At 52.3% G+C, this 26,489-nt stretch overlaps 1 protein-coding gene across 1 annotated transcript in view; it reads left to right on the plus strand.

The window, feature by feature from the left end:
• CSPG4 (chondroitin sulfate proteoglycan 4) overlaps positions 1–26,489 on the plus strand; it is a 79,869-nt gene that overhangs the window by 32,064 nt on the left and 21,316 nt on the right. The window contains exons 2-5 of the mRNA XM_054042727.1: positions 12,408–12,571; positions 15,853–19,428; positions 20,766–21,245; positions 21,859–22,035. Coding sequence (XP_053898702.1) covers positions 12,408–12,571; positions 15,853–19,428; positions 20,766–21,245; positions 21,859–22,035 — 4,397 coding nt within the window. The remainder of the gene's footprint in view (positions 1–12,407; positions 12,572–15,852; positions 19,429–20,765; positions 21,246–21,858; positions 22,036–26,489) is intronic.

Consider the following 26,489-nt stretch of genomic DNA (forward strand, 5'->3'; position numbering starts at 1 on the left):
AATAATATGCCCCACAACACACATTCACACCCAGTGTCATTCTCCTACACACTTACCTTCTCATATACACATCCAAACACACATACACACACATTTCCAAACAGACACACTTTCTGACACACACAGTATATGCACTGTTATACAATGACGAACATCTAAACTTACTCACTGGGTTACGTGCAGCCCTGGAGGAAAAAAGCACAACTCTACAGTAGATAAGGGGGCTGCATCTGCTTACAGCAGCACAGGGCCGCCCAGAGGATTCAGGGGGTCTGGGGCAAAGCGGGGGAGCTGCGGCGCTTGTACTTACCCGGTGGCAGTCCGGGTCTTCAGCGGCATTTCGGCGTCACTGAAGGGACCCCCGCCGCCAAAATGCTGCCGAAGACCTGGACAGCCGCCAGGCCAGGGCTCACGGGGCCCGGGGCAAATTGCTCCAATTGCCCCCCCCCCTCTGAGCGGCCCTGTAGCAGCAACAAACTTGGCCCATTCTAACACTACCTGGAGTTGTCTTCGTCTTCCCAGCCATGTGGTATGAATGCCATTTGAGCTGAAAGCCCAGTGGTTTGGATTCACGTAGGTCATGCCCACCAGCTGTAAGAGATTCAGGGTGGACTAAGCCCCCATTGGCAGCTACATGGTGAGTGTGAGGATGGATATCTCTTTAATCTGCCAATCCCTCAGCCCCCAGGGTTGGGGCCGTCAGACACTGAATGCACAAGGAACGAGTCAGGGGGAGTTGGTGCCACACTCCCTAGAACACGGCACTAGCCTGATGAAGGATTCCTATGCCTGGGACTCAATGGTCCCCTTCTCTAGAGAAACCTCACCAGTTCAGTGAGCAGTCAGTATCCTTCCACAGAGTCCATCGCTGACCGTCAAGGACCATCGCCAAGTGTTAGATGGGGGATTTAGTGCTCCAGCTCCGGAGAGTCACACTGAACATCACAGACCATTCCACAGGCCAGACCTGGTGCTTCTCCCCCTCTTAAGCACTTGAGAGGAGACAGATGTCTGCATGACCTCAGGAGACATCCTTCCACACACATCCTGTGATGTTCCAGATAGTCTTCTGAGGAATGAGATCAGATCTGCTCTAGTGTTACCTGTCACACCTGCCTTCTGATGGCTGAAGGATTGCAGATACTGTAAGCCTTACTCCTAGTGCTCGGCGGGGCCATGATCACAGTAGAAGGCTGCACATCTGTTCTCCACCCTGCAGATTAGTGACTGAGTTGTCTCTTTCTAACTACCTAAGAATTGGTACAACAATCTGCTTCAGCTATAGACCGGAAGGAAATTCAGTCCCCATGTCCTTTCAGTGTGGAGTCCCTTCCTCAGCTCCCAACTAGAACCAACACTTGGAAGGATCACCCTCCCCAGGAGAGGACACTGACTTCCACCTCCCTGTTCATTCATCCCAGGGTCTGCATGGCGTAACAGGACACCCTTGAGTCACTGGAGGCCCAGAGAGCTCCAGCAAAAGGAGAGTCTCTTTCAGCTTGAGCCATGACCTTGGTGCCTTTGAGCCCACTGATCGCTGGTTCCGATGTGGGCCAGGTTGTGAACCTTCCGGGATGTTGAAAAATGTCCTTGCTGTTAGCAAATGTGCGTGAGAGAGAAAGGAGAGTAAAGTGGATGGGTAAAGAGATCAGGGGAGAAAGAAAAGCTGTGCGGGAGAAAGAGTGAGCGTGAGCCTCGGGCACCAAAGAGACCAGGAAAGGGGAGTGAGATGAGGCTTTGATGAGAGGGAATCAGAGATGGATGAGTCGTCACCATTAATAAAGAGCTTTCTGGGACTTCCCCTTGGACAGAGGCTGCAGAGCCAGCTGTAAACAATTATAGCCTCCCTGATGTTCCAGGCTGACTTCTTCCATCTCCATCTAATCCCAGGCAGCCCTGCCTGCCCCCTTCTCCCCTTGACCTCCCACCCCCGCATCCTTCCACCCTCACTCTCCAGTCATGCACACAGGAAGGGGCTGTCTGCTCGGTGCTCTGTGATTTCTGGCAGGCGCTTCTCAGTGAAGCTATTCTTCTCCGCTGCAGGCCCCTCTCCAGAGCACAGCAAAGAGTCCTCACTGTGGGGTCCAGCTCAGGGAGCGGGGCTCGGATGCATCGATCTCAGCTTGCCAGTGGGGCCAGACGCTGTGACGGTCTCTGTTCAGATGAGTCCCCAATAAGGCTGCTCGTGACTGAGCGCGGGAGAGGTCACTGGCAACATGTCAGGTCAACGTGCACAAAAATGCCTGACAGATGTGCACAAGAGTAGCCTTGTCGCTTGCAAGCCTCCTCATGGCAGGGCATGGCATAGCAGGCTCTCCTCATCTAGCACCCCTGCCAACAGCCATGCCAGCCTTCTCATGGCACAGCCTCTGGCCAGATCCATTATAGACCCCCCCATCCAGGGTAACCGAGAGCCCAACAAATGAGAGTCCAATGACTTCACGCAGAGTCTTTGATCCAAATCCAGACTCCCTGGCCTGACCCTGGTCTCCAGGGTCATTGCACTTTTCTAGGTGGGCCTGGCCCATCCCTCTCCTCTGGGTGCCAGCCCAGGGACCCTGCAGTGAGCAGGCAAGGTCTGTCTATTCACACCTCCTGCAGCTTCCTCCCTGGGCTTCTTCCTCCTTCAGCCCATTAGCAGCCCTTTCCCACAGCCCTTCCTGGGCCCAATGTGCACCGGTGTGTATTCTCCCCAGGCTCCGCAGCCTCTCTAGATTCACCCTTCCCCAAGATTCCCCCCCTCCCCACACACACACACAAAATCCCAAATGAAGATACAAACTTAAACCACTGCTGCCCACCACAGGCAGGACCTATCCTCCCTCTTCAGATTCCCCTGGGCTCTGTTCCGCGGCTCTCTCCCTGGAGGGACAGATCCTGTCCCCTGCCGCAGCCTGCTCCACCCCGGTGGCTTCTCCCGGCCTCTTGCCAGAGTTCTCTACTCGGGGAGGTCCCCCAGGCCATTCCCCTGGGCTTCCTGCCTCCTTCTGCCCTGAAGCCCTTCCCCCAGCCCACCCCAGCTGGCTCTCATCCTTAATTCCGCTGACCATGCCCTGTAGTTGCCACCAGATGCTCTACCTGAGCTTTCCAGCTCCCCTTAGCCCTTTCAGTGTCAGTGAGGGGGGGGTACACCCTATCACAAAGCAGTCACCTGATACGCTAACTGATGGAGGGTGCTGCCTTCGTAAGACGCTCGGTTTAATTCTGCAGACAAGGAGCTAAGCCAGGATAGCACTAAGGCTCCCCTCTCCCAGAGCAGGGCCTTCCTGGCTGCTGACGATTGGGTCTGGCTAAATCTCCCCCCTCAATAAAGGCCCCAAGCCTGGGCTGTCCCGTGCTGGCTCATGCCAGGGATCGGATAACGTTCCACCCTGCTGAAGCATCCCCAGGGCAGGGCATTCTTTGCTAGCCAGCTCCAAGTTAGGGAATTACTTGAAGTCTCTGATTCCTTAAGCATCTTGAGGGGTGACTCATCTTGCAGGCGGGGGAGGGAAAGAGCCCATCCTGTTTTCTTGCCCTATTATAGGCGAGGCTGATGCCTCAGTGCCAGAGGTAGAGGGAGCTGCCATACACAAGACAAAGGAGGACCCAAGTGGAGAAGCCAGCCGGCTCCTGCACAAAGCAGCTTGGTTTAGCCACTAGGACAGCATCACTGCTTGGGACAGCAAGGGCGGGGAGCCCCTCAGCTGCATAAATACCTCTCCAAACACTGGCTATGCCCAGAATAGCGTGTTTTGAAGTAACGAAAGAGGAACCAGGGTGGGGAGTGACACCCAGCGCTTTCCAGACTCATCCATCGCTGACCTGGCCCATTGGCAGCGTTTCTGCTGGGTGCATACTGGCAGCCTGCTTCCTGCGGGAGCCTGGGGAAGCCCTGGATGGAGCACTCAGCCTCCGCTTGTTTGCATCTGCTCCGGGGCAGTAATCACACAGGGTGGGAGATCATGGAGAGGCTGGTCACAAAAAAAGAAACACAGAGCAGCAGCCTATAATCCACTGACTGCTGGCCAAGAGCTGGGAAACTGTGACTGTGGCCTCTCAGTGCACGCCTTTCTCTCGCATGGTCTCTGCTTCTGGCAAGGCAGGGGAAAGTCATTTCCTGAGGGACCTTTAGAGCTGGGACTTTCAGCTCCGGGGCTGAGCACCCCAACCAGAGACGGTCACTGTGACCGCTGAGCCCCACAGCACAGCCCATCAGGACAGGAACACTGTGGCTATTATCTGCTCGGAAAGGAAGAGCGATGTGGCTGCGTTCAGTTCCAGGGACAAGCCGTTCCCCGGGGAGCTGGTGTGCATCGGACTGGTTCTGGAGGGGGAGAAGGGGCAGTAGGGCTGGAGCACCCAAAAGGGGCACAGGACTGGAAATGGGCTTGGGGATCCAGGAAACAGAAGAAATAGAGACAGGGAAGTGAGGAAGGATGGTCCGGGGGTAAGGGTGCTACCAGAAACCTGGGTTCAGTTCTCTGCTCTGCCATGGACTTTCCTCTGTGTCCTCGGGCAGGTCCCTTAGACTCTCTGTGCCTCAGGTTCCCTTCTGTAGCAGGGGTAACAGCACTTGCCTCACAGGAGTGTCCTCAGGATAAAGACATTAACGCCTGGGAGGAGGAGCTCAGCTACTACAGCGATGGGACCAGATAAGTACCTTAGACAGGAAAGCAGCTTCACCCATCATGTGCAACAGGCAGAAACTCCCACTTCTTCCCCCAGGTGTAAATCATCAGCTGATGAGAGCGACACCGCGACTGGATTAGCTGTGGGATCAGGGCTTTTGAACACCCCAAAATTCAGATCAGAGGGGTTGATTTGTGCCTATTGCTGGACCACGTTAGTTGCATTCTCTCAACCAACTTAGCGCCTGCACCGCAGACACTTCTTACTTCTTTGTGCTGCAGCAGTGCCTGAGACCCCACGCAGAATAAGAGTGCCATCGGGCTGGATGCTGTACAGAGAACTTAAGACAAGACAGTCCCTGCCCCAAAGCACAGATGATCTTATTTATGAATGGCAAACCAGGCATTCGGCCAGGAGTGGCGGATCATATTGGGCTAATCATTCAAAGGAGGTGATTGTAGCAGCAAGCTAAACTAGGAGCTAGCTAAGAATAGCTGTGACTGGGAACTTCATGTCCCCCCAGCTCAGCATCTCCATCCCAGTTACACTGGGTCTTTGAACATGTGACAAAGAACCCCAACGAGGAAAGTGTAATGGGAAAAAAACAGTGATCCAAATCCCAGAGCCCAGCTGGGGTTGGGACTCAGCGTAATGGTCTCATCCTAGACACTTCCCCACGCTGGAAAGCTGCTAGACATTAGCGCAGTTGGCAGAGGGGGAGCCCAGGATCCGAGCTACAGAGATTCTGGAAATGAGGAGCGAGATGCTTTGGCGGAGCTGGGCAGGTGGCCAGTGGATTGACATGCACTGGCAGAGCTGTGGGCGGGATCCAGGGACTGGAATAGTCCAGGGGCCTGCATTTAAGAACAGACATACACTGGCAGAGCCGGGGGGAGGGGTGCCTAAGATGGGAAGAGCACAGGAGCCTGGAAGTCAGGAAGTCAGGACTGAAGTGCTTCGGCACAGTTCGATGGAGTCCCTGGGTTGGAAGAGCAGGCCAGGACTAAAGTGTATTAGCAGAGCAGTGTGGGGCCCCAAGACTGGAGCGGCAATTGTGCAGGTCAGGGTGGAGGGCCATCTGTTGACGCTGGCCTGGAGTAGCAGGGCATGTTACGTGTCAAGAGTGAAGCAAAGAGGCAGGGGCTTGAGGGGAGTTTTACACAAAGCCTGGAATACTTGCATATGCAGTGCTAGGTGCCCACATTTTCACATGCATTAAGAGAGAGGTTTTGAAAGGCACAAAAGGGCATCTGGACACGTACTCCCCACTGACTTTCAACCCCAGACATTCCACAATCATGAGCCAGGCTGCCCTGGAAACAATCCCGAGATTGGCTTAGAAACCATTAGATTTTTAAAAATGAGAGCCACAACGGGCTATGTTTTCAACTTCTTTGCAGCCATGAAGACTAGAAATCTGGGGCAGGTTTTAAATGAAAGCTGAGAGTCTCATGTAATCACAGGACTCCAGGTGTTGGGGCTTTAAGACAAACACCAGATATTGCAAGAGTTGGGAACAAGCTACCTTTTGTAGCTAAATATCCCCCCACAAACTCTTGATACTTTACAAAGAAATCCGAGATCACTCTGGAACATTTAGTGCAAACATTTTCTTTTTACCTGCGTCTTCAAATCCCAGACACCCTCAGCTTTGTTTTAAACTAGACCACTAAGCTCAAGACAGCCTTTCCATCGCAACTCGACTGCCTCTGGATAGAGTCCCCATCCGGAGCCGGCTGCAGAGACGAGAAAGATAATAAAGCTGAAATAAAGCAGGGACACGAGGAGACAAACAACAATAATTCACAGTTTTATAGCGCTTTTCCTTGGGAAGAATCCCAAAGCACTTTGCAGGCTGTATGCAGGGCCATTCGCTCACCAAGGAAATGCAGAGCTCTCTGGAGGCAGCTATCTTGCATCAGCACATTATACAACCTTTTTTTTGGCAGAGAAATTGAAGGACAACCTCTCTGGCAATTGCAGGGGGATTTAGGTGGGACAGAACATGCTCGATGCAGAGGTTACTGAGTGAGATTCTCTGGCCTGTGCTAAGAGGTCAGGCTAGATGATCAGAATGGTCCCTTCTGGCCTCACAAACTATGAATCTGATTACCAAGGCCAGGGGCAAACTCCCAACCCTATTTATTACTATTTGTATTACAGTGGGAGCTAGAGGCCCCAACCAAGATCTGAGCTACATGGCACTAGGCACCGTACAAACACATAGGTGTGTCTTCACTGCAGAGTTAGCTCAAACTCTTACCTGGCTTTTAGCCCTATGCCCCCCTACCATCTGCACACAAATGCCTTTTAGCTGGGTTCATCTGAGTTTGGAACCTGGGCTTACTCAGGTTAGAGCCCACATTTCGCTTTAGGGGAGCTCTAGGCTATATCTACACTACAGGGGGGAGTCGATTTAAGATACGCAAATTCAGCTAGGTGAATAGTGTAGCTGAATTCGACGTATCGCAGCCGACTTACCCCGCTGTGAGGACGGCGGCAAAATCGACCTCTGCGGCTTCCCGTTGACGGCGCTTACTCCCATCTCTGCTGGTGGAGTAAGAGCGTCGATTTGGGGATCGATTGTCGCGTCCCAACGGGACGCGATAAATCAATCCCCGGGAGGTCGATTTCTACCCGCCGATTCAGGCAGGTAGTGTAGACCCAGCCCTAGTCTAACCCACCTACTTTGCAGCATGGATACAGGATGTTAACTGGGTTACAGAACCCAGGTCCTGATATTCCTCCAGTACCTTCCCACAGTACCCCAGGGGCCATGTTTTCCTGCCTTTCTACCTCATGCAGCATTAAGAACCAAGGGATATGCCCCCAGAAATCCCAACACCTCACCCAGGTTTACCACTGTCCCAGCGTGGATGCAGCTACACAGTTCTGACCTGAGTGTTCCCTTAGCACTGGGGATGCGATCTCACACCTGGGCTTGGCTAACCCAGGCGTCCATCCCCGGCTGAGCTCTGCAGTGAAGACACCCATAGGGAAAGACAGCCAAAGAGCTTACAGCTTAAATAGAGAAGTCAAAGGGTGGCAAGGGACACAGAAGTACAGAGAAGAGGGGGTCTGGGTACTCAGCAGGTCAGTATCAGAACGAAGAACAGAAGCCAGTCCAACAGCATATCCACTAGACCATGCTCCCTCTAGCCTAACCTATTAAAAGGTGTCATTAATCAGAAGCTCAGGGTTACCGCTCATTCAAAGATTGTGCTCTTCCATATGCAGAGCAGCCATTTACCATCAGTCTGGATGCCACTTCCTTCAGATGAAGGGAAGCAGGGAAACAAAAATTTAGGGAATTCTCTATGAGCCAGCGCACAGTGTGTGTTTCCTCTGAAACATGCTGCATTCAGCTCTGCTCACAAAATGGCAGCTGCCCCTGCAAGCAGGCCGATGCCGTAGACAGGGCCGGCTCCAGGCACCAGCTTCTCAAGCAGGTGCTTGGGGCGGCCGCTCCGGAGAGGGGCGGCACATCCAGGTATTCGGCGGCAATTCAGCGGACGGTCCCTCACTCCGCCTGGGAGCGAAGGACCTCCCGCCGAATTGCCGCCACAGATCGCGATCGCGGCTTTTTTTGTTTTTTTGTTTTGGCTGCTTGGGGCGGCCAAAAATCCTGGAGCCGGCCCTGGCCGTAGAAATGTAAAGGTGAGATAGAGAGCACAAAGTCATGCCCAATTAAGTACCTACGTACATATCTAGCAGTGCCTTGCCGGCTCCTGCCTCAGCCAAGTGCAGGTTCAGAGAGAAGAGTGCCTCCTAGTGAAACAGCCAACACAATAAAGAAAGGCAAATCTAGTTTTTAAAAAAGGCCAGAGGAGCAATGTCCAGAGGACAGTGACTTACAATGCCCTCGTGGCTAAAAGCACACCTCTTGTGATTCATCTGGGCCAGGCTTCCAAAATGACACATGTGTAACAGGCTTCCAAGGGCATGTGTAACAACCAGGAAATGAGCAAGCACTTCAGATGTGCTGGCGGCTGTGCCCAGCGCTAACTAGGAGGGCGAGTATCAAACAAGCACAAGCGTGTACATGTTGCTTCTTCTGCTCAGCCAAAAGTGGGTGTAATATACATGTAATACATATGTAATTCTCAAAGGGACACCAATAGGCAGCTCCCGCTCTGCAGGTGAATGAAAACACTGTTTACGTGTCTAAATAACATCAGGGACGCCCTAAGTTATTGAAGCCGTGAGGCTGTCCCTAAAGGTTGGGATTCAGAAGACCGTTTGAAAGCTCAGGTGGCAAACGTCTACATAGGAGAAAGTGATGGGTAGGAGTAGAGCAGCAAAGGAGCAAGGTTTAGCTAAAAAACAAACACAGGATTTTGAATCTATAAGAAAATATGTCAAAGAGGCAGGAGCCCTGGCTTTGCCTCTTCCAGGCAAGCCAGTGTAATTATCTGTAACCTTTCCAATGATGGGCTTATTTCAAACTGTCCCTTACAGATGCTGTTCTGCAGTCACCAAGTGCTGTGTTTGCTTTCCGTTTGCTCTGCAAGCTGTATTAGCAAATTTTACCTGCAGGGGATAAGCCTGGTTAATTTCCTGTCAGTTCTAGAAGCTGTCAGCTTCAGTCACTGAGATAACTGAGCTCAATCTCAAGTCAAGCAGGAAAGCTTCGGAGATCCTTAAAAACTGCAAACGCGTCACCTAGAATGTGATAGTTTGGACACAACGCTGAAATTCCTAAAATCAGAGACCTAAAGGCAGCTGATATTTAGGAGCTGTTTGAAGGCAAACAAACTGCAAGGAGTGAGCTGGATTCTCCTCTCATATGTACCAGTGGTAAATCAGGAGTAAATCCACTGAAGACATGAGAGGCCTGGGCCTAAGCAGCATTCCACTGATGCAAAATGGCTCGAAACCCAGCAGACCCAGCCTCTAGACAATCTCTCCTGCATCAGCAGAACCTGCTGTAGTGGGGAGCTGTTATGGTGGCTCCTTTGCCACCCCGCTTCATGGCTGCCAGGATAAGGGGCATGGCCAGGGAGAAAGACATGGACAGGTCAGTGCCTCTGAAAATCGGACTCCTTAAATACCTAAGTATGGGGTTAGATGCCTAATTTTAGGTAGTGCACATTTGAAAATGCTGGCTGTAGCATTCAAAGAAGCCAAGCCCTAAACCCTCTTATCCTCAAAGACTGTCCCCCAAGGTGCGCCATGCTATAGTTTGATCATAAACGGTTGTTGGGATTGGGCAGAGTCAAGTCTCTGTTCTGTATATAAAGGATAAGAGGCAAGATGTTGGTGTCTTTGGATACCAATGGGTGAACCAGCAAGCGTCTGTGATAGATGAGCAGTGTTTTGTGACAACAGCGATGGAGGATGGGAAAATGTAAGAAGATCTCTGATCTATACGTTGAAACTGAGCAGTGATACCGGGCAGAGTTAAGGTTGCTTCTGGAATATGCAAAGTTTTGTTTTAAACTTGTATATTTATTTAAGAGACTGCACGGATTGGGACTGTGTCTGTATATTTATCTACACATATTCTATACATATATGCATATATATATACTATACACATATACATATTATATGTGCATATACATACACACATACCTCTCACCAATAATATACAAAAGTAGACATCAGTGGCTGGGACATGTGCTGAGAATGGAAAAAGAATACTTACCAAATACCGCCCTTGAATGGAAGCCAGAAAAAGCAAGAAGAAAGAGAGGAAGACAGCGAATGGCATGGAATTGAACAGTTCTGAACGACATCAAGCACCTCTACATGAAATGGGAAGATTTGGAGAGAAGGGCAGTTGTCAGGCAAGGATGGCAAATGTGGGTAGCCCAATGTGCAGAAAAGCATGGGATGGACTAAGTAATACACACACACACACACACACACACACATATACAAAAACTACATTAAAATGTTCTAAAACTTTGCAAAGTCAAGCACTCAAAAGTTTTAAAAGTTAGGAAATGCCAGAATTTGGGTTGCCTTAGCAACTTTAATTCTGCCCCCTTGGACATGTGCATTATGAGAGCATCTTTAACTACAGGAGCACATGTTTTTTTCTGATTGCTCCTAATTCTAGCATTTACAAACTTTGGAATGCTTGATTTTGTCATTTTAAACTCTTTGAATGTGCTTTTTTTGTATGGAAAATAGATAGCTGTACAGATATACATTGTGCACACACAGACATATAAAAGAATACATTTCCCTATCACCGAAAAGAAGCCACTTTGGGGGTGAAATTCAGCAACTATTGAACGGTCCAAAGCAACAGCACGCAGTAGTGTACCCCGAGAATAGAGAAGAATACAGTATCCAACTGCAACGGCAGAGGAAATTTTGGTAGAATATACATACACTTTGCCTAAAACAAAGGGGAGAATAAGGTCAGCGGGCCAGATCCTCAGCTGGTGTACAGCTAGGTCGTTTTATTAACTTCAGTGGAGCTACACTGATTTACACCAGTTGAGGTTCCGGCTACTGAAGCCTTATGTCCGAAACTGAAATTTGGCCAGAACGCTGGGGCTCACACACCAGCTCTGGTGAAAAGATGACAGGAAAGATCTCGCTCCAGCCCGATCTCATGCTAGCTGCACTCTAAGAAAAAACACAGCCTTCCTCGTCTTTACCACCCAGCTCTATGGCATCCCATTGGAAAGGGACACCCAGGAAAGGGGAAAGGATTTGTTTGAAGCACTTTCCTTCCTTTTTCCTGTGCTGCCGATGCCCAACAACTTGCAACACATTTCTGTGGAGCGAAGCATGTTCCTGTCAGAGCTGGGCAGCTCCTGAAGGTGACACCAATAGGGACCTCTGAGAGGAACAGAGGGAAGCTGCTTAAATAACACTGCCCTCTGCATATGCACTGCTGAACACCAGGAGAGTGTGAGGTTTTATAACGCTCTTCAGGAGGGCAGCAGGTAGCAAAAAGAGACAGTTTTGTGTTAGTCTGCTGACCTGCTTTCCCCACCTAGTGACAGTGAGGGGTATGTGCAGCTTCCTCCAGTTGTATTTGTGTTTGCTTTTCACAGGGTTTTTGAATGCTGCAGGGCGATGAAACAACACAGGGGCTGGAGAGGTTAGAGTATTTCAGTTCCTGGCTAATGGAAATCCAGCAAGGAGATTAGATCTCCCATTAATTTAGCCCCGTAAATGGTTCCTTGAGGTTAAAAACAAAAGATTGCTCAGAAAAAAATAAACCCGAATAGCGAAGACACTTGAGTTCTTGCAGACAGTAGCTGCTCTGCACTGCCAAGTGAAAGAGCTGGCTTTAATCCCTAACTCCCCATCTCTCATCCTGGCCTGGCTGCAGCTGGCGTTATGGGGGCAAGACGCTCAGCCCCAGTTGTAGTGCAGTTGAGCCAGAGGCCCCAGATTAGATCAGGGCCACAATGTGCTAGGTACCGTCGAGACTAGGTACTCTTGGGTCGTCCATGCCCCAAAGACCTTACAGTCTAGCAGCTAAGGCAGACAAAGGGTGGGAGGGGAAGCAAAGGCAGAAAGCGGTTAAGTGATTTGCCGTCACCCATCAGGGCAGTGGCAGAGCGGGGAATAGAATCCAGATCTCCTGAGTTCCCATCCAGTAGACCAAACGTCCACCCTTTTGACTGGACAGCTGCATGTTGCTCACCAGCAACCTCTGGTGGACTGCCTAGGAACACAGCTGATGGTCTACAAAGGGAGTCCCACGGCTAGGTCACAGGGCAGAGGCCCTTCTGCAGGGGAGAGGAGGGGGGTTTTCTTGGCCCCATGTGGTGCTTGAGTCACCTAACAGGAGCCCAGGCCCTGAACCTCTTCTCTTTCCCTCTCAGCCTCTTTCTTTGGAGACGGCTACATGGAGATGCCCTTGGTGGAGGCGTACAGCACAGTCCAGCTCCACCTGCAGTTTTCAACAAGCCAGCAGAGTGGGCTCCTCTTCCTGGCTGCGGGACAGACTGACTATCTCCTGGTGGAGCTCCGCTCCGGCGTCCTGCAGGTCAGCAACGCTCTCTCCTCCTTGCAGCAGGCATAGCAAGGTTACTGGCGGGCAGGTCTCTGCTGACATCAGTGGGGCTGTACCTGCTTACCCTGAGATTTGACCCAGTGTGAGAAGCCCGGTGGGGAGGCTGGGATCTTGGGGGAAGGAGGGGGGGGTGAGTCTGGCAGTGTGATTTGGGCAGTAATGCCCACCCATGCCGCACGTTTTTAAGGACAGCGTCTTCTCTTTGGATACTAACCAAGGCCACAAAACACCCTGTGGGACCAGGCTCAGCAGGGATCAGGAGTGCAGCGCTACCTCCCCTGGCAGTCAGACCAAGCAGGCGTGTCTAAGGCAAAGGACACTGAGCGGGGGGGACAGGACATCCTGTAGGGGGAAGCCCCGGAAACAGCCAGCTCAGGAGGGAGCTCTGGCTTTGATAGGAAACTCCAGGAGGGAGGGTGGGTCTTGGCCTTTTGTCCAGTGTGTCAGTACAATTGAGAGCAGGTCGCACCACCTGTGCTGAACCCTACAGTTGTTTTTAATTGGCCCTCTGTCATAGACTCATAGAATATCAGGGTTGGAAGGGACCTCAGGAGGTCATCTAGTCCAACCCCCTGCTCAAAGCAGGACCAATCCCCAGACAGATTTTTACCCCAGTTCCCTAAATGGCCTCCTCAAGGACTGAACTCACAATGCTGGGTCTAGCAGGTCAATGCTCAAACCACTGAGCCATCCCTCCCCCACTTCCCCTGGCTGCTAATCAGGAGCTCTGCTAATCGTGGTGAGACAGAGCCTGTAGCATCCCTCCCCCCAACACCTTCACTGTGAAGCTGGCTATTTTACCTAGCTCTGAAAGCCCTTAATCCAAGCCCACCTGCCACCTGCCCAGGTAGCAACCATCAGGATGTCGTGCAAGCATGGCACAAGAGCCTGTTGCTAATGCCGCACCTGCTGACAGTCCGGTAGCAGGGTGGGCCAGCTCCAGAAAAGCGACCCACTGTCCAAATCCAGGGCGTCCATTGGGAAAAGGCCCAGACTGCTGCAGGGGTGAGTGGGGCAGAGAGATGAACCCTCTGTCTGTGTGGTTGTACCAGGGTCTGTCACAAAGAAAGAACAAGAAGGAGTGTCCCCAACACACATTCCCTTCCCCCACACCGCCCTAGTCCCAAGAGAGCTGCCAGGGCTGCCCCACGGACTACAGAGCCTGGCAGGCTGAGCGCCTGGGAGACGATGGGTTGAGGTTTCTCTAATGGAGGCCATCTGTCAGGAGAGATCCCGCCCGCCTCGTCCCTCAGGTTCCTTCCTCCAACCCTCTACTTAGCCCGGCTCCGAGGTTGCTCTTTGTGGGGACGGCTGAGGAAACCTAGCCTGCTATTTCCCTGGCAGGCAGGGAGAGCAGTGGTTACGGAGCAGAGCCAAGCCAGCCCCTAGGCAATGAGGACATCAGGAATGAAGAGTCAGCACAGGGCTGGTCTCTGTGTGGGAGGGGGAGGTAGAGCATTGCAGCCAATGAGGATCTCTGCCCCCACTGCTTGCAAAACGCTGCTCCCATCTGACCTACCAAGACACGAGCCTGGATGGGAGCTGCTGATCCAGGCCCAGAGACAGGGTGGGAGCCAAGAGGAGGGAGCCTTTAGCGAAAGTGTCTGGCGCTCAAATTCGATATACTGCGGAGGGGCTGGGGGAGTATCTTAGGATGGATAGACGGGAGGGAAGGACAGACAGACAGACAGACAGACAATCAATTGATCCACAACTCCACCACCCTCGCTGAACCATCCCAGCCAGGGGTGCTGGAACAATTTTTATAGTGGAGGTGCTGAAGGCAGAAACCATGTATTTGGTGTTTGTTACTACTTCAAGCCAGAAGGGTGCAGCAGCACTCCCAGAACTCCTAATTCCAGCACCTATAAATCCAGCGATAAATTATTACTCCACCCCAGTTCAGCTCTGCAGGCCAGCACACTGGGGGAGAGGTACAGCCAAACCCCACCCACTTCCTGCCATGCCCCTCTCCCCCATTCCAGGGTGAGAGCCGCAGGTACCTACTCACCCCGGCACACCCAGACGTTTAGTCTAGGCAGCCTGTGCAGAGGCATAAAGGACTTTCTGACTTCTCCTTATGCTCCTGGACAGATGCACAGGCTAAGGGACCCCCAAGCCCTAACTGATGAGCACCAGACACATGCTTAATTACAAGACAGATTGATAGACAGCCCAGTTACAAGCAGCAGAGAAAGACCTATCGCTGAATTACCTAGACTGTCTACATGTATGTGCACATCCACAGCGACCACCCTCCAAAAGCCAGCACTTGCCAACAGCTATCAACAGCTCCCAAATGTATTGCCCATTCTAGGTATGGGGGGAACGGATTAGTTATCAGGTCTGTGTCACATCTGTGTCATATCTGTGCCATATGCTGAGCTTTTTACATGACAATCGATCGCCCTGTGCGTTCGGGTGCAACAAATCGCATTAATGCAACATTAAGGCGGCATCAGTAAGTTGCCCTGTATTTCCTATTCCTGTTTTTCCTTCTGAAATGTGCTGCTTAATATCTGTCTATGTCAATGTCTCCAGGATGTGCAAAGAAGCCATGTTAATGTTGCTTTTGGGCCAAATTCTGTGTTGGCACAAATGGGTGTAGCTCCTTTGAGTTCAATGCAGCTTTGCACTTTTACACTTGAAGAGAAATTGGCCCCCGTTGTTTTTGCATTACATTTTAAAATTTATTTTAACTATGCAACCTTACAATTGCCTCGGCATCATTTTTGCATTTCATTTCCTTCTTTGTTTTTAACATTAAAGAGATGGGAAGCTCTTTGGGGCAGGGACCTGCTTTTTCTGATGTGTGAGTTTTAGTTGTCTGGCTGGAGACCCATAACATTTTCTGCAAGGCTGGGCTCACAGGACAAGAGCACATCAGCCAATCCTGAAACAGCTATATCTTCATAACAGAAGAAGAAAGAGGTCTGGATCTCCCAGTCCTATGGAACTGTGCTTGGTGCAAAACCAGAGGGGAGGGCAGAGCAAGGATATCTTTAAGCCATCTTTAAGCTGTCCTTATCCCAAGGCCAGCCTAAAGCTGGGCTGGTCCCCAGCATAAATGGGAGCAGACTTAGGGCTGCTGTGACTTGTATCTGGAGGCTCATTGCCCCAAGGGGCTGTCTTGGCAGCTGGAGATCATTGGGGCACAAGGACACCCAGGCCATGCCCTGTATCCTTGTCCATCCCAGAGAACTTTCGGCTTGTCCCAAGATTCTAACTCCACTTTTCATCCGCTCTCATTGCAGGTCAGACTAGAGCTGGGCTCAGAAGAAGTGACGATCCAGTCTCCAGCAGGGCCACGCCTCAATAATCTAGTAACCCACGATGCTGAGCTGTCGGTGGGAGACGGTAGGATGACTCTGACCGTGGATGGCCTCTTTAACACCTCTGTGGAGATCCCAGGTCCCCTACAGCGGCTGGACATTCAGTACGGCCTCTATGTGGGCGGGACAGGGAGTCTGGAGCTGCCATACCTCACTGGGTCCAGCTCTCCATTCAGAGGCTGCCTCCATATGGCGAAGTTCAATGGCCTTGATGTTCTCTCTCCATGGGCATCTGATGCTGGCTCTACAATGTTCCATGAGGTTCGAGAGGGGTGCAGCGAGGAGTTCTCTGCCGGGCCAGATGACCCCTTCGGCTTCCTGGGCCCACACTCTTATATCGCTTTCCCGGGGTGGAGTGCGAGGGAAGAAGGGACTATCGAGTTTGTGATCATGACGAGCATCAAGCATGCCCCCCTGATCTACCAGTCGGGGCTGCAGAATGACTTCCTGTACCTGGAGATCTACGACGGGTGCCTGAGGGGGGTGGTGGAGAAAGGCAATGGGGCCGTCATCCTGCACAATAACATCTTCATCAGTGACGAGCAGCAGCACTACGTGAAGCTCCACGTGGACATCTACAAGTTTGAGATCCTTGTCGACTACTATGCCTCGAGGACTTCCAACAGGGGCATCCACAGCTACCTCGATCTCCAGGGCAGCCTCTTCGTTGGCGGCATGAATGAAAATGCCTCACACAGGCTAAAGGAACGCCGGCTTGCTTTCACTTCAGGGAGCAGCACTGCCAACAGCTCCTTCATTGGCTGCATGGAGGACCTGAGGGTCAACCTGGAGAAGAAGAGCCTGCAAGACGCTCTGGTCACAAAGGACATAACATCCGGCTGCAGGATGCAGGAGCAGTACTCAGATTATGAGGATGCATATGAGCGGGACGAGGCACCCATCACCCCAACTCCTGATGTTTGGCAGGGAGCATTAGGCCCGGTGGTAGAACCATGCCACCTTGACCCCAACCTCCCTCCTGCCTTTGCTAACTTCACCAAATTGCTGCAAGTCAGCCCCTTGGTCATAGCTGAAGGAAGCACAGCCTTCCTGGAATGGCAACATACCCAACCGACAATAGACCTAAGCAGCGCAAATATCAGACAGTCTCAAGTCCTCTTTAGTGTCACAAACGAACCCAGGCATGGCCAGCTGGAACTAGACATCCACAGCTCTAGGAGCAGAAGGAAATTCACATTGCTAGACATAGTGAATCGGAAAGTCAAGTATGTTCATGATGGCTCTGAGGGTCCCATGGATCAGCTGATGCTGGAGGTAACTGTCACGACCCGAAAGGGGATTCCTGAGTGTTTATGGCAAGGCCAGACATACCTGCTGCCAATAAAGATCAACCCCATCAATGATGCCCCGCAGGTGATCTTCCCCCACGGAGACCTCATGGTGATTCTGGAGCATACGCGAAAGCATCTAAGCATGGACATCATCCAGGCCCTTGATGACGACACACCCTGTGACAGTCTGAAATTCCAGCTGCTTGGTGGCAAGAGGATGGAAGAAGGTTACGTGGAATATGACTTTAAGCCTGGGGTGCCCACAGAAGAGTTTTCCTGCAGGGATCTGGAAGCGGGCAACGTGGTCTACGTCCACCAGAACGGCCCAGCGTTACAGGTCATCTTCCAAGTTAGTGATGGCTTGGTAAGAAGCCCGGTGGCCACTTTAAGAGTCATCGCTATAGAGCCTGACATCCAAGTGCGCAACAACACTGGCCTGTTTGTCTCACAAGGAAGTGCCGTTCCAATTACCACAGCCAACCTCTCCGTGGAGACCAATGCCGTGAAACAAAGAGTGAACATCCTGTATCGCCTCACAGAGCCTCTCTGGTATGGCGAAGTTCAGAAGCAAGGGAGCATGGGGGGGGAATGGAAGAGAGTTGAGTCCTTCCACCAGCAGGACATTGTGCAAGGGCGCATACAGTACTTCAGCCTGGATCCTGAGCACCATCTGGAAGATGTAATGGAGAAGCTGAGGTTCGAGGTCCAAGTTGGCCAGAAGACCTTACCAAACAACACTTTCCTAATCAGGATCAAGAAGGCCACCATCAAGATGAGGACCCTGGTCCCCCTTCAGATGAAGAATAGGTGGCATCAAAACATCACTACCAGGGAAATGGAAGCAGTATTGGAGGATCCAAGCTCTGACCCAGTTTCCTTCTACTACATGATAATCCAGGCACCCAAAAAGGGGAACCTTGAGCTTCTTGGTAGCAGGCTGACAGAGGGCTTTGGATTTACCCAACAGGACTTGCAGAGAAAACACCTAAGTTACAGTGCAACAATCAGAAACTCTAAAGAGACTGAGGACTCTTTCCAGTTCCGTGTCATTGCTGATGCCCAGTATTCCCCCATGTACACTTATATGATAAGCATTGGGGGTGACCCAGATGCACCTGTCCTGACCAATGTCCTTCTATCTGTCCTGGAAGGAGGGCAGGCCGTCATCTCCAAGGACCACCTGTTTGTGAGGAGTTTGAATAACATGGACTACCTGTATGAGGTGATTGAAGGGCCGACGCATGGGAAGCTGGTCTGGAGGACACCATCCAACTGGCCTTCCCTCATAACAGAATTCACCAATGAGGACATTCTCCAGGGCAGGCTTCTGTATCAGCATGACAACTCTGAGACCACAGAGGATGATATCCCATTTGTGGCCGTCAAGCAGGACGAGGGTAGTGCTGACTCTGATGCGGAGGAGGTGAGAGGTGTCTTCAGAGTCTCCATCCAGCCCATCAATGACCACCCGCCAGTCCAGGTAGTGAGCAAGGTCTTCAACGTAGTGCGGAACGGGCAGCGCCTGTTGACCACCAATGACATCGCCTTCACAGACCAGGACTCCGGATTCTCTGACACACAGCTGGTGCTGGTGAGGAAGGACATTCTCTTTGGTAGCATCATTTCCACTGATGACAGGAGCCGCCAGGTGTATCGCTTCACGCAGGATGACTTGAGGAAGAAGAAGATACTCTTTGTCCATTCCGGAGCAGACCGGGGCTGGATACAGCTGCAGGTCTCTGACGGCCTGCACCAAACTGCAGCCCTCCTGGAAGTACAGGCCTTGGACCCCTACATCCAAATTGTCAACAACACTGGCTTAGTCATCCACCAAGGGAGCCAGGGGACCATTGACTCCTCCATCCTCAGCCTGGAGACCAACATGGACATAAGGAACGACGAGGAAATCTGGTTCCAGATTACTACCCCGCCAAGGTGGGGGGTGGTGCTGAAAGGGGGCCAGCCAGTGACTTCCTTCTCCCAGAAGGATCTGCTGGCAGGAGAAGTGATCTATCAGCACAACAGCAGTAGGAATGCCAAGGACAAGTTCAAGTTCTCTGTGGAAGCTAACCAGGTGGCTGTAGAAGACACGCTGGAGATCACTGTGTTCCTGGACACCCATCCTAGTCCCCTGACCATCATCCACCTCAAGAAGATACACATCTTCCAAGGAGAACCGGTTGAGATTAAGAAAGACTATTTACTGGTAAGTAACACCTTCTGTAGGCATCTCCCCATGCTTTTATTCACCCTCCCCCCATGTGTCTTCCTGGCTACAGGACATGGGATAGCAAAATTCTGCTAGTAAATCCTACAGGACCTTCTTGGAATTGAATAGGGGAAAGAGCTTAGAACGGGCATGAATTTTCCCAGCACATCTTTCCTACTGACAGGCTAATAATCTGTGAATGCAGGTGTCTCCCACAGGGAGGATGATGCACAGTGATAATTGCCTTGCACAAGACACATCAGCCCTGAAAACAATCGAGGGCTGGAGTTACTGTGCTCTGCGGAGTTCCCAAAGAGAGGTGCATGGAAAACGTATCCCTTAAACTGCGGTTTTACTGCGAAGAATGACGCAGTACTTTTGCCTTTTGGGATTCCGGGGTTATCCTCACTCACCAATTTCCAGATCAAAGTTTCTCATTCTGCATGTAAAAAGACGGGGTGGTGGAGGTTGGGTGTGGATACAGTTCTAACTGCCCAGCCCTGCAAACACCCCTGGGATCTGGGAGTCAGACTGAGTCCGTACCATCTTGTGCATCAGCACTGCTAATGAAGATCCTACAGTCCAAATTCTGCTAACCCTGTGCAATCCTGTTGTCTGAGGTTATGTCCTCAACAGGTCTCGGTGGGTTGGCACAGGTGTCACTGAGATAATGGTGTTGCACAGGTGGATCTGGAGGCACAATTGGCCCTGGAGAGCCTCGATTACTGCTGATGTGTGAGAAGGGGAGAGGCCCACTTGGCTCTCAGATCTCAGGGGAGTTTGCAAGGCTGGCCACTAACAAATCCCATCTTTGTAGCTGCAATCTGCATAAACCTGATCTGGGGGCCAGGAGACACAGTGAGCATGGAACCCCACCATGCCATCTTTACAGAGCCACTTCTCAGGTTAGAGCCATACTGCAAACAAGGAGCCTGAAGAACCAGCTCCACTGAATACAATATTCTCCATTGCCCTGCTCCTTGCACGGCCATTCCCACCAGTGCCCAGTGGGTGTACAATGATACTTACTCAGAGTGGTAGCCTTTGACACCCCTTGTCACTGGTGGAAATGAACCAGTCACTAGGCAACAGAGTCCAGGCACATGATATTCAGTAGAATGGACTAGGCCTCACTCTCATCTGCTCTGTAAATCATGCCCACTTTAACACCTTTGGGCACTGCCAGGAGCTTTTGTCCAACTGAGAGTGGGGCTCCCTGTGTGAATGGGGGAGGAGTCACACCTTGCTCCCACCAGAAAGAATGAAGTGCCTCTCCCATCATAGAATGGAATCGACCAGGCCTTGCCAACTCTCTCTCTCTCTCATGGACACAGGTAGTCCACGAGGACATCCCTCCTCAGGAGATTATCTACTCGGTGACCAGTCCCCCGCGCTTAGGATCCCTGATGATGGTTTACCACAGCGGCACCTCCAACGAGCCTCCCATCTTGAACCCCATTCAGTCCTTTACCCAGGAGGACATCAACGAAAGCCAAGTGCTCTACCTGCACTCTGGGCCTGAGGGGAAGAGCGACCAATTCACCGTGGATGTCACGGCTAGTGGGGTAGAGACCCTGGAGGGGATTGTGGTGGACCTGGAAGTCCTTCCCTTTTCAGTCCCCCTGGACATCCACAACATCACAGTGACTGAAGGGAGCTCCATAACCCTCTCCACGGACATCCTGACCATCCCCAGCGCCTATTTCACAGCCCTGAATGTGGAGTTCATGGTTCCCGAGCCCCCGAGACATGGCGTCATCCAGAACATAGTCAGACCTGAAGAGGGCAACCTGCACTTCTTCACCTGGAATGAGGTATGGAGCTGACCTCTCCAGAGGCTGACTGATATGTCTAGATAGGCTTTGTGCCAGGTTAAAACCCAGGGGCTTGATCCTGATCCCCCAGTGGTGGAACTCCACAGATCCCAGTGGAGTTACTCCTCATTTACACCTGTGCAAAGCAAGATCAGACTCAGGCCCCAGGGATTCTGAAGGTTAGGAAGCTGAACAGACACAGCAGCTGAGGGGATCCACGTTTCTTTCATGTTCAAGGTGCACAGAGGGTCACCTCCTGCCTTTGGTCCCTGCACAGATCTTCTTCAAGTGTCGGGGGGGTGAAGGGGTGTTTGTGCACACAGCCAGGTCTGTGGGATGGGATCATCCTGGATGGACAACTCAGAACAGGAGGCCTATCACCACAGTTCTCCTGCCACAGCTCCCCATGGCAGCTCAGATGACCTGTTCCCTGTATGGCTCCACTTGAGCCTGCTCTGATGAGCACAGGCCTTGTGCTACCCCTACTGTAGTTCCATTGGCCTTGGCATCCCTGCACAAGGGAGTGGTCAGGCCCACCCGCACGGTGGCTTCCCGGAGGAGCCTGCTAGTGGGTGAGACCCTCCCAGACTCCTCAGATCTGCATTGCCTGCAGGTGGAGCAGCAGCACATCCAGTACGTGCACGACGGCAGCGAGTCCCTGGCCGATAGCTTCACCATCATGGCCAACGCCTCCGAGGTCAACCGGCAGAGCCAGCCCAAGACCGTCTCCATCACTGTCGTGCCACGCAATGACGAGGGGCCCACAATCACCATCAACGCCGGGCTGCAGGTAACCTCCCCTGCCAGGACACACAGCTCCATGACCTCTGCTCCTGTGACCCAAGCTGCCAGCCATACAACCTCCAGGGCAGCATCTCCTCCCCCCTCAGAGCAGTAACATGCATCTCCTCCCTCCCCTCTGCAACCCATTAGACTCCCAGGGGGAATCAGACCCAGAAGGAATCTGCCCCCATTGCCTCACCCCCCACTCCTGTCTGCCCTTTCCTTGCCCTTTCCTCCTGACTAGTGGGATTGTCTCCCCCTGCCCTACTCTGCCCCAGCACTGCTCCTGCCCCACCCCCAGAATACAGAGTCCCCCATTCCCACTAAAGAGAATTCCCTCCCAGCTGCTGCAGCCCCATGCAGCCTAGGTCTGTGTCGCTGTGTCCTGTGTCCCAATGCTTGTCAAGGTGCCAATGCAGGAAGGGGGAACATCCAGTCTGGAGATGCATCCCAGCTGATCCATGCCATACCCTGTCACACACAGCCCTCACCAGGCCTGTGCAACCCCCTGTCCTGCTTGCCCAGCTCTGAGTCCAATCCCCAGCCATCCTCCAACTCAGCCCAGGGAAGAGAGTCACTTCTGGGTAACCTGACTTTGCACTGGGGCTGGGGGAGCCAGGTCTCACTCTGCTCTTCTGCTCCTCTGCAAATGACATCCGGGCCGTTTTCCCTACTGCTCAGGGTTGGGGGCAGAGGATGAGCCATTGCAGCAGCAGGGCAGGAACAGCAGGTAGCACAGCACACAGCTTATTGCTGCCCACGTGTGACCCAGGGAGAGGGCAACGCACCCTGCATTCATGCTGGCTCCCTAAGCCTTTCGGGGCATGTCAGCCTAACTCAGGGGGAAAGGGGCAAGCCCCTGCTGAAAACCCTGTGACTCTACCTGAGCCTGCATGCTGAGTGCACACTGCTGGCTGACCAGGGGGCGGGGATGGGGACTGGGCCAGGACAGTGTTAGGAGTGTGACGTGCTCTGCCCCAGCGGGTTTGAACAGAGAAAGGAGAAGGCAGCATGGTGCTGCCGGAATCCCTCCTGCATGCATAAGATAGGTATGCATCCGGTGCTTCCCTTCGTACAGACTAGGAGTGACCAGCAATCATGCCCTGGGCCAGGGTTTGCTGATGCTGGTGCATGTCACTGATCCACTGGCCGACCGCCTCAAAGATATGCTAAGACATGTGGAGCAGCAGGTGTTAGCATATTAGACCCTGCTCCCAAGGACCTGGGTGAAAACCAAATCAGCTGATATGATCATGTGTAATAATGATGCATTTTAATCCCTAAGGGATATTGGCTCAGGGAAGGTTGCAGGTCCGGACTGATGGGCACCAGCAGAGCTGCGTGGGGTACAGGGCTGGAATCACTGGGGCGCTGCAGGTCAGGATTGAGGTGCATAGGTAGAACTGTGTGTGGGGATCCCAGGGCTGGAATCACAGGGGCCTGCAGATCCGGATCAAGATGATCCACCGAACTGGGCTGCAGGAAGCTTGCCCAGCACCTGTTCTCGTGGCTATCAGCCACTCGCTTTCACAAGTCAAATGCCAGCCCAGGTGTCAGGCGAGAAGGAAAACTATAAAACAAAAAGACTCCCTGGTGGTTAAGGAAAGTTGTGGGTCTCGGCTCCAGCTGCTAAGGAGTTGGCTGCCAGCAGTGCCAGGGCAAAGCAAAGTGTGGGGAAGCAAAAAGCAGTTGAACTGAGGCAGTTGTGTTACTTGTGCAGTTTTTCCACTGACCCTTGACCTGGATGCTTTTATGAGAGAAAAAAACCCGCTCCTTGAATGGTAAATGAACTCAATCAAATCTTACATCTGTTTTTCCATCTTCCGTCTTGCAATGCCACTGGTGAACACAAGATGGCAGCATTGCCTGCTCTGCAGCCTCTGATTCTGTAAAGGGTTGGCCTGTGTGACTCACTTACATGGTGATTTTACATAGACTCCTTAAGGTCAGACGGGTCCATCATGATCAGATAATGGCGGCCCCGCCCCAGTTTCACTCCTGTGCTGGAAGGGCACTGGCCTGGCACCTGGGCCGGGGCTCAGCACCACTGCAGCCTTTGTGCCTGGAAAGCCTCAGCCCCCAACTGAGGGTCTTTCCTGCTCCTGACTGCTGGCATCAGCACTGTTGACAAATACCTTCCTGAGCCAGCCCCCGGTAAACTCTGCCCTCAGCAGATCAACCCACAGAGGGCAAACAAGAGACTCTGCAGTAGGGGAATTCCCTCCCTTGGGGAAAAATGGGGCATGATGTCATTTGGGAAGCAGGGTTTCCGCGATTAGAGTGGGGGGCGGGGTTCAGGACTTCTGGGTTCTGTTCTCCATTCTGCCATTAACTTGCTCTTTGCCCTTGGGCTAGTCTGTGCCTCTGTCTCTAACCAGGGTTACGACGCTGGCCTGCCCTGTTAAGCACTATCATACCCAGTATTATGAGCACAAAGTACTGCAATAAGAGCCCAGCACAGTCACAGGAACATTATCCTGCTGGCAGTGTCACTGGATACAGTGGGGCGAGTTCAGTGATACCAAGTCCCCAGGGAAGCACCTGCTTTAACATCAAGCCAAGACAGGCTCCTGCAGGCTCTCTGCAAATGGTAGCTGAGCTCGGAGAGCTCCCAGCCTGGGCCAACAAAGGAGGAAAGAGCTAATCCCTGTCCCTAATGAAGGAAGCGGCCCTCGCACCATTCATCAACAGCACAAGGGTTAATTGAACAACATTTCTTTCTGTTCCTATAACTTGGGGCTGGATTCGCAGAGGTGCTGAGCACCCCTGACTCCAGCTGAAGTCACAGGAGCTGCAGGTGAAAAGCAAAACTCAGGGAGAGGCGAGTGTGCATGCCTGGCCAGAGAAGGGGGTGGGAGCCAGGACTCCTGGGCTCCAGGACCAACTTTGCCACTGACTTGCTGTGTGACTTGGGGCAAATTGCTTCACCTCTCTGTCTGCCTTTGTATTTTGTGTACAATAATAATAATAACTACCTAGCTGTTGTCTAGCACATTTCATCAGCAGATCTCGGGGCACTTCACAAAGGAGGGCAGTAGCAGTAGCTCCATTGTACCGATGGGGAAATTGAGGCACAGAGCAGGGCTGTGACTTGCTCGAGGTCACCCAGCAGGCCAGCAGCTGAGCAGGGACTAGAAGCCAAGTCTCCTGAGGCCCCAACCAGCATGCTGCACGTTAGGCCACACAAAGGATCGCGGGGCTCAGTTAGCGTCTGGTGAGCTGAACGGCTGGTGGGAGCAGGAAAGCGTTCTGCACCCCAAGGAGGGGTTTGAACCACCTCTGTGGCAAGCTTTATGGTAAAGGAAAATGGTGAATGTAAAGACAGCCCTGCACCTTTAAGGCCAAACTCAAACCACACAGGGCTTCACTCAGCCAGAGCCTGAGGTAAAGAAACACATCCGGGGCGGCTGAAGCCAAGCACCATCCTCAGCTCCAGCCCTTGCCCCAGCTAGTGTCCCTGACTCAGCACCCAGCTCCCCACAGACATCCCTCTAATAGTGCCTTGGGGAGAACTTAACTTATTCCCCAGAGTTGGCCTGGGCCTGCTACCCAGCAAGCCCCTGTGCTCCAGACACAGGCAACTGGTGGTGCTTCCTCTAGTCACAGAGTGTTTTAATCCCTTTTCTGCCAAGCTCACAGCAGCACCTCCCCTCCCCATCACAGGTGCTACAGTCCAGGAGTATTATAATTGCCTGGTTAATGCTCTGGATCCCATTCAACCTGCCCCTCTGACACGGCACGGAAACCACGCTCTCCAACGGGAACGTGGGCAGAGCCAGCACTCCAACCATGAGAAAGGACCAGCCACCTCACCCGCCTGTTCTGGCTCCGCTGAGACGCTGCTGCCTTGCCAACTCTCAAAGGATGCGCTCAGAGCTGGGAAGGCCAAACACCCATTCACAAGCGCCCCTGCACTTGCTGCATTGGGAGAAACCCGAGCAGAGAGCTAGGAGGGTATTGTTGGCGGGACAGCAGGGCCATTGTGTCTGCTGCTTTGCAAGAGTGGGATGCGGGAGTGGGGGGAGCCTCAGCTGTTGGCTTATTATTATTACCCAGTCCATTACTGTGCATTCCCGCAATACCAAGCTGCCTTCACATGTACATATGCATCCCTCCAGGGTGTGCTGCTAAAAACATAGCCTAGAAATAAACCCAGCTTTGTTACAGAGCCAAGGCCCCTTCAGCACTTCCATTAGGATAACCGCCCTTCCCCTAAGGACGCTGGGTTCATGTCGACACACTGACTAGCCCCACTTGTGTCAGCTCGGGGAGGGATTGTTTCCAGAGGGGCTTCAACAAATAAATCTGCTCTGGTGTTTTAAAGCGGTAGACATTTTTTTAAGAAATCAAACATCAGAAAGGATGGCTGCATGCCTATTTCTGTGCTGTTAAAATGAATGACTTTGCTGTTTAAAGGGACCCTAGCTGGGTCAATTTAGGTCTAGGATTTAGGTTGTACAA

The sequence above is a fragment of the Malaclemys terrapin genome, chromosome 10, assembly GCF_027887155.1.
Source record: "Malaclemys terrapin pileata isolate rMalTer1 chromosome 10, rMalTer1.hap1, whole genome shotgun sequence".
In the NCBI taxonomy this organism is placed as follows: Eukaryota; Metazoa; Chordata; order Testudines; family Emydidae; genus Malaclemys; species Malaclemys terrapin.